At 40.7% G+C, this 11980-nt stretch overlaps 1 protein-coding gene across 2 annotated transcripts; it reads right to left on the bottom strand.

The window, feature by feature from the left end:
• Window positions 1-2418: 2418 nt before the first annotated feature.
• Window positions 2419-11606, bottom strand: LOC115165804 (high mobility group protein HMG-I/HMG-Y). Of its 2 annotated transcripts, none has more exons than XM_029719193.1 (5): window positions 11458-11606; window positions 10404-10513; window positions 9541-9621; window positions 8432-8488; window positions 2419-4688 (listed from the first exon to the last, which is right to left on the bottom strand). In XM_029719193.1, exons 2-5 carry the CDS (start codon window positions 10497-10499, stop codon window positions 4626-4628), a joined length of 297 nt encoding a protein of 98 aa, XP_029575053.1. In that variant the 5' UTR covers window positions 10500-10513; window positions 11458-11606; the 3' UTR covers window positions 2419-4625. The 2 variants fall into 2 exon arrangements, with proteins under 2 accessions (XP_029575053.1, XP_029575054.1); XM_029719194.1 differs by lacking the exon at window positions 11458-11606 and adding an exon at window positions 11215-11388.
• Window positions 11607-11980: the final 374 nt, after the last annotated feature.

The following is an 11980-nucleotide window of genomic DNA, read 5'->3' as shown; positions in this document are numbered from 1 at the left end:
TCTTTTGTCTTGCCCATTCACCCTATGAATGACACACAGACACAATCCATGTCTCCAGGCTTAAAAATCCTTCTTTAACCTGTCTCCTTCCCTTCATCTAAACTGATTGAAGTGGATTTAACAAGTGACATCAATAGGGATCGTAGCTTTCACCTGGTCAGTCGATGTCATGGAAAGAGCAGGTGTTCATAATGTTTTGTACACGCATTGTAGATCAGGTATTTCCATTTATTTTAATGTGGAATTGAAACTTTTGACATGAATAGTTGACTTTCTCCTGAATGCGAACTGCTACATATTACTCTCTACTATTTATAAAGTCTATGATTTAATTCCCATGGACATTAAACATATACAGTTGAAGTGGGAAGTTTACATACACCTTAGCCAAATACATTTAATTTCAGTTTTTCACAATTCCTGACATTTAATCCTAGTAAAAATTCCCTGTTTTAGGTCCGTTAGGATCACCACTTTATTTTAAGAATGTGAAGTGTCAGAATAATAGTAGAGCGAATCTTTTATTTCTTTCATCACATTCCCAGTGGGTCAGAAGTTTACATACACTCAATTAGTATTTGGTAGAATTGCCTTTAAACTGTTTAACTTGGGTCAAATGTTTTGGGTAGCCTTCTACAAGCTTCCCACAATAAATTGGGTGAATTTTGGCCCATTCCTCCTGATAGAGCTGGTGTAACTGAGTCGGGTTTGTAGGCCTCCTTGCTCGCACACACTTTTTCAGTTCTCCCCACAAATTTTCTATAGGATTGAGGGCAGGGCTTTGTGATGGCCACTCCATCTTTGTTGTCCTTAAGCCATTTTACTACAACTTTGGAAATATGCTTGGAGTCATTGTCCATTTGGAAGACCCATTTGCGACCAAGCTTTAACTTCCTGACTGATGTCTTGAGATGTTGCTTCAATATATCCACATAATTTTCCAACCTCATGATGACATCTATTTTGTGAAGTGCACAGTCCCTCCTGCAGCAAAGCACCCACACAACATGATGCTGCCACCCCTGTGCTTCATGGTTGGGATGGTGTTCTTCAGCTTGCAAGCCTCCCCCTTTTTCCTCCAAACATAACGATGGTCATTATGGCCAAACAGTTCTATTTTTGTTTCATCAAACCAGAGGACATTTCTCCAAAAAGTACGATCTTTGTCCCCATGTGCGGTTGCAAACCGTAGTCTAGCTTTTTTATGGCGGTTTTGGAGCAGTGGCTTCTTCCTTGCTGAACGGCCTTTCAGGTTATGTTGATATAGGACTCGTTTTACTGTGGATATGGATACTTTTGTACCTGTTTCCTCTAGCATCTTCACAAGGTCCTTTGCTGTTGTTCTGGGATTGGTTTGCACTTTTCACACTAAAGTACGTTCATCTCTAGGAGACAGAACGCGTCTCCTTACTGAGCGGTATGACGGCTGCGTTATCCCATGGTGTTTTTACTTGCGTACTATTGTTTGAACAGATGAACGTGGTACCTTCAGGCGTTTTGGAAATTGCTCCCAAGGATGAACCAGACTTGTGGAGATCTTGGCTGATTTATTTTGATTTTCCCATGATGTCAAGCAAAGAGGCACTGAGTTTGAAGGTAGTCTTTGAAATACATCCACAGGTTCACCTCCAATTGACTCAAATTATGTCAATTGGCCTATCAGAAGCTTCTAAAGCCATGACATAATTTTCTGGAATTTTCCAAGCTGTTTATAGCCACAGTCATCTTAGTGTATGCAAACTTCTGACCCACTGAAATTGTGATAGTTAATTATAAGTGAAATAATTTGTAAACAATTGTTGGAAAAATGTATTGTCATGCACAAAGTAGATGTCCTAACCGACTTGCCAAAACTATAGTTTGTTAACAAGAAATTTGTGGAGTGGTTGAAAAACGAGTTTTAATGACTCCAACCTAAGTGTATGTAAACTTCTGACTTCAACTGTAATAATGCATTTGATTAAAATGCATTGCACTGTTCCAAACATGGCAACCCTGTTTGCTATTAACAGTTTCTTTGTGGAATTGCAGTGGTGAATTCTGAAGAAATACAGGATATAAACTACTGATGAAAATACATTTGTTTTATGTAATTTTGACTTATCAAGGTTTCACACACTTGTTAAAAGACTGATTGTGTTGCTTGATTGTACTGTCCATGAAGTAAACTTGTATATATCTTAGAGTGAGATTATGGACTTTTTATGGATGGTTTGGTTGTAAAGCAAAAATAAAATGGAAAGAGTACATATCCAGGCATTGTAATCATTTGATAACGTCAGTGACAATTGGGAGAAACTGGGAAAGAGCTGCAATAAGCTATGTGTAATAGATCTATACATTAGTCTAGCTTTTGTTAGTCTCACAACATAGGCCTATATATTTTAAGTGAAGAGGATACAGGACAAGACAACCGAACAAATTATACATTCTTGTATTTATTGACCATTTCTGGATACAAATTGTCATAGGGCACAATAGAAATATAGACATTGTACATTTATAGACAGTGTACATTTAAAGAATGATCCCATCTCAACTTTGCATGAATTAATGTACATGGATGATGTTGGTACATAAGGGCATTGTACATTGTCAAAATAGTTGCAGCTGTGATTGGATATATTTCATTACCGGAGTTCCACATGAACATGATGCCCCTCAAATGGTACCCTATTCCCTATATAGTGCACTACTTTTGAACAGGGCTCTGGTCTAAAGTAGCGCACTATAAAGGGAATAGGGTGCCATTAGGGACTTATAAATGGAAAGGAGCACGGTGCCAAAGCCGTACGAGGCCTACAACGGAATTACAAGCTGGAGAGAACACCCAGTTTTTGTCACTAAACACACACATGACAATCTGAACAACCTGAACCAAGCTAACATTTCAGTGCACCAGAAGTAAGATTTATTAAAAAGATAGAACACGCTGGCTAATCGACTACAGTCAGCGAACACAGTTTGCAAAACTGCCAGATCTCCCTGACTTTACACATCGGCTTAGTGACCTGTCTAAGCTAGGTTTAAAAACGGGGTGGTGGGGGTGGGGGGGCAAATGAGCACACTTTCACTAGTAGCTAGGCAGTTGTCTTTAAAATACCAAGCTACAGTCAGATTAAAAAATACAGAAAATACAGACTATGTAATACAAACATTTCTCAAACACTTGCAAGAGGTTACATTGTACATTTGAAACCAGTTGAAGAATGCAATATGGGAAAGTTAAGTGAGTATGAGATTCTGGGCCTTGTCAGGCACAATGCAGTTTTATGGGTTTTTATAACTGAGTTTGTAGCAGCTTGTAGGTTTGAGGAGACCCAGTAACTGGACTGTGATCTAGAGATCCCTGACACTGAGAAACACAACGAAACAACAACAAAAAACAGTTTTTCTAGAGTAGACAGCAGACACTGACTGTATCCTCACAGACAGAGCAGAGTATTTCAACATCCTGTACAAAGTGATGATGACACAGAACGGGCCTTGGGCATGTAAAGAGGTGAAATGGAATGATCAGCTATTATACAGACCCATTGGATAAAACAGTGCCACAACAGTAACAATCCAGCTCCTAGTTTGGGCAACCACAGTTTGTTTCACCTAGAACTGACCAAGTGGCGATGGGTCGCAACAAGTACTGTAGACTGGAGGAACACATTAAGAGGAACAGCAGATGCCAGAGTTCAATAAAAGCTCCCTGGAGTGATGAGAGAATGTAGCTCCCCACTCAATGAATGCCTACCCATCCTTAAGCCATTATGACATTATTATGTTGAGTTTTCGTAGACGTCAAAGCAGCACAATTCCTCAGGTATTTGAGGACATGTAATGACCCGGAGGAACACGATAAAAAACAATCAGTCTGATCAGATCTTTGATTAATAACAGTACACTTTAGTTTACACAAGCCTTTTCCAGTGGCGCCCCAGAGAGGCTATAGGGAGACAAGCACAAGTCACACCAGAGAGACTAGTAAGGGACAGCTTATTTTGGGTGGGAGGGAGGAACAATTCTGCACAATCAGGAGTAACAGGGAGATGTCTACTACAGAGATTATACATGAATAACATTGCTATAACCATATATTTAATGATCATACTGTATATCCTCGAGATCACTGGTAAGTAGGTGTAATGGATAGATGAACCACTTCACACTTAAAAAGCAAGTATAGGCAAAACTCACCTTTTGTCCAATAGAAAACCTGGAAATAAGTGTATATGCCATACCAGCTCAAGATACCGGTGTTAAGGAAAAAATAGTACCGCTAAGCCGAGAGAATGTCCTATACACTAGTCTTTTGAAAGCTGTGTGTCCAAAAACTCATCATCAGAGCATACTTTAGTCCAATATAAAAGACTTGCAATACCATGACATACCCACAGAGAAAGTGTTGTCTGTCACCTGTCCTGTGATTCTTTGATAGATATATGCTTGTCGAGAAACATCCATTGGTTTTCCAGTGCATTTGCAGATAGAGGTTGGATGAACTGTGTTGTTGACCTTCCTTTGGCTAGAAGGCAAGAGTGAACAGTAGAACAGGGGTTCGGGTGGTACCAGTATTGGAGATTCAGTCCAGCTCTGGTTGACAGGAAGTCAGTAGGTAGAGTGAGGTAGCAAGTTTACTGGTCTTCCTCCTCCTCTCCTTCAGATGATGATTCCTTGGCTGTCTGTTCCTCCTTTTCCTGAAAAGACACCAAACACAGACCGGTCAACCCATGTTTCTCCTGGTTCACACCAACGACAAAACGGAATTGGATTAAATATACTCTAAGTCACCAGCAGACAGTGCATCAATCTTTCAACTACAATAACTGATTTGCAATACAAACAACAGTATCTATTAGGAGTCAACTATACCTAATTGGGTCAAAGACTCACTCAAGACAAACATTTTCAGTGCATGTTTTATTCTCAATTAACTTAACATACATTTGTGCTAAAAAAAATAGTAACAACAACAAAAAGGGTTGGATGTGTAAATATGTAGAAAATAGTATGTACATAATACAAAGCAGATACAATATGAATGAAGTAAAATGAAAGACCAACTGATCTGTGTTTCAGACAAGTAACAGTGGTTCACTCTAGTGCACTATCGACTCAATAAAAGCATGTCTGTAAGGCAAAGACACATTTTCTTTCTTTGTAAATAAAATGGCTGATAAAGTTTTGAACTTGACAGTTCCTCAATAGCTCTATAACAGAACATACAGTTCAAGTCGAAAGTTTACATACACCTTAACCAAATACATTTAAACTCAGTTTTCATCATTCCTGACATTTAATCCTAGTAAAAAATTCCCTGTTTTAGGCCAGTTAGGATCACCACTTTATTTTAAAAATGTGAAATGTCAGAATAATAGTAGAGTGAATGATTTATTTAAGCTTTTATTTCTTTCATCACATTCCCAGTGGGTCAGAAGTTTACATACACTCAATTAGTATTTGGTAGCTTTGCCTTTAAATTGTTTAACTTGGGTCAAACGTTTCGGGTAGCCTTCTACAAGCTTCCCACAATAAATTGGGTGAATTTGGCCCATTCCTCCTGACAGAGCTGGTGTACCTGAGTCAGGTTTCTAGGCCTCCTTGCTCGCACACACTTTTTCAGTTCTGCCCACAAATTTTCTATAGGATTGAGGTCAGGGCTTTGTGATGGTCACTCCAATACCTTGACTTTGTTGTCCTTAAGCCATGTTGCCACAACTTTGGAAGTGTGCTTGGGGTCATTGTACATTTGGAATACCCATTTGCGACCAAGCTTTAACTTCCTGACTGATGTCTTGAGATGTTGCTTCAATATATCCACATAATTTTCCATCCTCATGATGACATCTATTTTGTGAAGTGCACAGTCCCTCCTGCAGCAAAGCACCCCCACAACATGATGCTGCCACCCCCGTGCTTCACGGTTGGGATGGTGTCCTTCGGCTTGCAAGCCTCCCACATTTTCCTCCAAACAAATCAATGGTCATTATGGCCAAACAGTTCTATTTTTGTTTCATCAGACCAGAGGACATTTCTCCAAAAAGTACGATCCTTGCCCCCATGTGCAGTTGCAAACCGTAGTCTGGCTTTTTTATTGCGTTTTTTGAGCAGTTTCTTCTTCCTTGCTGAATGGCCTTTCAGGTTATGTCGCTATAGGACTCGTTTTACTGTGGATATAGATACTTTTGTTCCTGTTTCCTCCAGCATCTTCACAAGGTCCTTTGCTGGGATTGATTTGCACTTTTTGCACTAAAGTACATTCATCTCTAGGAGACAGAATGTGTCTTCTTCCTGAGCGGTATGATGGCTGCGTGGTCCCATGGTGTTTATACTTGCGTACTATTGTTTGTACTGATGAATGTGGTACCTTCAGGCATTTGGAAATTGCTCCCAAGGATGAACCAGACTTGTGGAGGTCTACACATTCTTTTCTGAGGTCTTGGCTGATTTCTTTTGATGTTCCCATGATATCAAGCAAAGAGGCACTGAGTTTGAAGGTAGGCCTTGAAATACATCCATAGGTAAACCTCCAATTGACTCAAATGATGCCAATTATCCTATCAGAAGCTTCTAAAGCCATGACACCATTTTCTGGAATTTTCCAAGCTGTTTATAGGCACAGTGTATGTAAACTTCTGACCCACTGGAATTGTGATACAGTGAATTATAAGTGAAATAATCTGTAAACAATTGTTGGAACAATTACTTGTGTCATGCACAAGGTAGATGTCCTGACGACTTGCCAAAACTATAGTTTGTTAACAAGAAATTTGTGGAGTGGTTGAAAAACGAGTTTTAATGACTCCAACCTAAGTGTATTTAAACTTCCGACTTCAACTGTACATAGTGATGCATAGCACGCCTTAATAAGTCTCTCAGTCCAGTGCAGGCTTGCCAAGAGTTCCTTGAGCTCTTTCCGCTGGCGCTCAATCAAGCCCGGGAGATATACAGACTTAAAACTTTCACACATCTCTGGCGTACAACTGGCCACTAGTTGCATCATAGCTTCCACCATATCCCTTGCATAAGAACTATTTCCTAGCCTCCATCCCTCCTGCTCCAGCTCTTTGTCCTGACATAAATACAGAGCAAGCATTTTGCTGCTGGCAAGATGATGCTCATATTTCTCCTCAGAGTCCCAGGTCTCCGCCAGTGTTTGTTCCCCCTTAAAGATAAATAAAGAGTTATGACATGAGATATCATGAAAGGATAGTTATCTACAGTTAGGTACAGCTAAAGGTTTAGGTTTAATCAACAACAAATTCAATACCACAAAACATCTAGTGAACACATTCCCCTTAATGCAAAACACAACTACTTCAAAACAAGCAAAACTATATTGTCATATATGTAAGTCTTAAATTGTTTTATTTTATATAGAGTGTTGTGTTTAGAGAATTCAACAATCATTGCTTACCTCGTCCTTACCTGTCTTCAGAATCGCATGAAGACGAGTCCCACAGGTCAGCTTTAGGTCAAAATGTGTCAATTCCTCATCAGAACTAAACAATTCCTCATCAGAACTATCTGTGTTTTTGCAAAAAAGTAATCCTGAATGTTTCTTCAATGCAAGTTGTCTGGAATATTTATTGTTTCAAATGAAGCACTATACTCCAGGTGTAGTTGACTTCACACCTGGTAGCTGGTTGTTGCAAACAGAAAAGGTTAAGTTGAATGTTTTAATTTACACACAATAGCTGCCATGTTTTTTTGTTGATGGCTGAATATCAGTGGAAGATAAGCAGCAGCCACTGAAAACCCTCCCCCAACTTAATTCAACCAATCACAGGGGTGGTGGGTTTGGAGTTCACCTGGAATGAGTTTGCTAGGTTACAAAATGGTGTCTGTTTAGGACACGCCAGGGAACATGCCGGACGACGAGTTTGATTGTTCGTTGTACATAATTTTGTTTGTATGAACTAGCCATAAGCATTCTAACCTTTGGGATTTCTGGCAGCAGTGAGCATGTGGAGGGGAACAGTGGCGACTTAAAGAAAAAATCCATTCAAAAACTATTAGTCCACTGTTGATACAGTCCCAAAATGTTTTGCATGTCAGCAGTCAACTTTTTAAGATTTTCAAGAAGCAAAGTGTCACTTGCCACATTATCATGACTATGTGTTTTGCAGCACCATGATGATGTGTTTTCAGCACCACGATGATGTGTTTTGCAACATCGTGATAATGCATTTTGCAGCATCATAATAATGTGTTTTGCAGCATCATGATGTGGCACGTGAAACTTTGCTTCTTGAAAGTCCAATATCTTAAAAACGTAGCTACTAACATGCAAAACATTACAGAACTGCAATAACAGTGGACCGATGGAGAAAAAAAAAAGTTATTTAATTTAGGAGTGTGTCAGAGTCAAGGGACATTACTGAGGGAGGCATTAGTTAACCATAATATTAAGACCTATGATAATAAGAATTACTCTTACCTCCTTCTTAGGTCTTCCCCTGCGTTTCATCCCTGCAGTTGAGGCTGCTGGTGTCTTCTGTAGAAACCGAGGGAAGAAAAACAAACAATTAATCTAACTGCACAGAAACCTGCTAATCTACTGTCACTAGAGGGCACTAATACTCCTATAAGAAAGCAGATGGCTTGAGGGCATCAGGTTCATTGGCTATTATCTTGGAAGCTGACAGGAACGGCACACAGGGCACTCCAGTTCGCTGGCCACCTGGTCTGGGGCTCAGAGACAGCTGGTGAAACTGGGCAAGAAGAAACGAGCCCACTTCAGATCTATCCTTGAACCTAAACACATTTTCATATATACACATATATCCCTTCCCTGAGCCCACTTCAGATCTATCCTTGAACCTAAACGCACATATACACATATATCCCTTCCCTGCACATACACATAGACACACCAACACACAGCGCTTAGAGGAGCGTGGGGGTTGGGGCGAGGAATAGAACTCGCCTGTTGCTATGGTGACAACAGGGAGAAAAGAACTAGGGATGTGTGTTGGGGGGGGGGGGGGGGGGGGGTAATGTCAGCTTGGAAACAGTCTTGCAGCCTGCTGCACCTGCACCACACTGTGCATGACAAGCTACAGGAAGCTGGAGGACAGGAAGCCAGGAGGAAGTATTAACTCAAAACTGAGTGTCTCTTCAAGCAGCCAGTAAACCAAGATCTTGGAAAGGGAAGCTCTGGTCCTGTTATTTTTTACACTTGAGGCGAGAAGGGCCAAAACAGGTACAGTTAACGTATAAATCGTACTTAACAACAGGACATCCTTTGAACCTGATGAGGTTAGCTACCCTTGTGATAACAAAAGGGTCATCAACCGTCATAGGGACATGAAAGTTACTTAGTGCTTGACTATGAGGATGAGGGTAAAAACTCAGGTAATATCAAGTTAAAACCATAGGGGCAGCTAAAACTATAGGGGCTTGTGACAGCTGCTCCATCTGACCCTAATGGTAACCTGTGGTCAACAGGGGCCTGCAGGTTTTGGCAGGATGACTGCTAAGCGTAAGTGACAGTAGCAGGTCACATTCTCTCAGTTGTGTAAAAATAGGGCTACCAAATTGCCTTACCTTGCCCTTGGTGACAGTCTTGTTCTTGCTGCCTTTTGGCCTTCCCCTGGGCCTCTTTGGGGTAGGGGACCCACTGGGTTCCTGAAAGAAAAATATGGGAAATGGTCAGGCATTGTGCACAACATTACAGCCAAAGATGAAAACATGGAAATGGTGGTTCTATAGATGTTGCATCCCAAGGTTTGACACTATGGGCGCAACAATAAATGAAGTGTCTTTTTTGGAGGGCAAACACAACATGGTATATGATGTGAAGCACACACCTTCTTAAATTGAATACTTTATTATTCAAGACACAAAGAGTGTGCTGTTCAAGGTCAGTGCAACTGACACCCGTTGCTACTTTAGGACTAACAGGTGGTCACAGCCACAGGCTGCCAAGTTCTATTAACTGTAACAAGCTCTAGAGAAATGACAGTGGTTTAAATCAGACCATACAACAAGAGGTATGTAGGAAGTAGTGGCTTACTATAACGCAACAATAATATAGCTTTATGAAGACCAGTGAAGACTGCTACAGGAAAACATTGCTTCTACTTTGCTTACATAAACCGATCAGTTAGAAGCAGAGGGAGAGTATGTGGGTTACTACTGGTTTAAGGGGTTCAGGTTACACATCACGGACAACCTGCCAGAACACATGATGGCCATTACAGATGTACACAGCCTTGGCTGGTGGAGGGGGGGGGGACTGGTTAATTACCTAACCAGGAAAACCCGGGGCTCGAGTTGGGTGGTCATAGCCAGGCCTGGGAGCCATAACCAACTAGGGCTCTTAGTTTATCCTCTGCAGGCAAACTCCAGGGCCTACACATGATCTATCATACACAGAGAAACTAATGTTGTGTTATAAAGACACTTACATCAGAACCACTTTTCACCGGTGGCTGTTTCCTTGGCCTTCCACGTCCCCTCTTCTCTGCTCCCTCTTTTGTTGAGATGGTGCCCTTATCACTCATGTTGAGGTGTAATCCTAAGAAGAAGAAGAATAATAGTGTCTATTTTCACAATGCATGTAAATTGCATATACTACAATCTCTATTGGTGTATGTAAAACTGACACTTTACCGTAGGGTTCTTATTAGTGTTATTACATAGTAAGTACAGTGACATAAGCATTTGACACGTCCCAATGTATTTGCAGCACTATTTGTGTCTCATCTGTGCTGTATTCGTGGACTACTGATAAATAAACGGGGGTGACATCAACCGGTTGTATATAACACTACATACAGCCGGAGTCCGCGCACAATGGAGACAGTCTACCAAGGAAATCTTTATTTAAGCGAAAACAATGTGATGAGTGAAATTGCCACAATTCAAGAACTGCACAAATAGCAATAATTTAGAAATACAAATTGCATGCGAGGCTACAGCAGAGTGAAATGTCCTAGTTTGGTATAGGCTGAATGTTTAAAGCCCAGTCGCTACGGGTGCCCCGTTGCTCCATGAAGCACAATACTCAAACGAAAACAAAAAGAGGAAATTCAATCGGAATAAGACTGTATGCAATATCGTTATTTTAGTCCAAAAAATCGGCACCACTATGTTATCGAAGCACATTTACAACTTTTACGCTTCCAGCCTATCGAATCCTATGTCAAAATAGCATGAAAACGTGACCGAATGCAAGGTCAGTTTTGTGTTCGTTGCAATAGGTTGGATTGCTCCTACCTTGATCCCTTGAAGATTATGGCCCTCAGCCGAATTATAACGAATGGTTCACCCACAAGCCAGTCGCTTGTTTTACCGGTTAAATCCTTTTGCTAAAGCTCTTGTTTTATTCGACAGAGACTAGGCTACACAAAATCCGCCCCTTTAAATGCCAGTGTGCAGCACAGCTAATAGAAGCATGCTATACAAGAGAATCCCTAGACAAGAGAAAGTAAAAAATATTTTAGGATTGTTTAAAATTACCTTATTTAAAATGAAGCAGGCGAAAGTGCAGATCCAAAGCGTGCTAAAAATAGCTGTCTGTCTTTCTCCAAGATAAAGAAAATGCGCCAGTCTCAAGGAGTTTAGGGCAATTTAAAGAGGCGTCCTCACAGGAGCTATAACATTGGAGGGCGGAGATATGATAAGTGGGCCACCATCATCAACCCAACACCCCAGCCCCTTCATCCATCCCCAACCCCCATTCACATCCAGATGTATTGTTTCAGTGTCCAGGTGGCTAACCTGTAGTCTGACATTTCTTTATGCCTCTATTCCTACAGCCAGGTTAAAGCTGCAGTCTGTAGTGTTCCCACAGCAATATTAAATAATGAAATATTTCCCTTGGTTTGAAAGAAATGATGTACCTTGAAATCACGTTTTTAAAAAGTTTTGCTTTCATGGAAAGAAATTACTGGATGACTACATATAATAGAAACCAAGGAAAAAGTTGTATTGTAAGTAGGCCTAGTAGGCTTGTAGCCTATCACATTTAGCATGTTCTCCA

Source organism: Salmo trutta, chromosome 28 (assembly GCF_901001165.1).
Source record: "Salmo trutta chromosome 28, fSalTru1.1, whole genome shotgun sequence".
Lineage (NCBI taxonomy): Eukaryota > Metazoa > Chordata > Actinopteri > Salmoniformes > Salmonidae > Salmo > Salmo trutta.
This window is presented reverse-complemented; position numbering and strand designations above follow the sequence as displayed.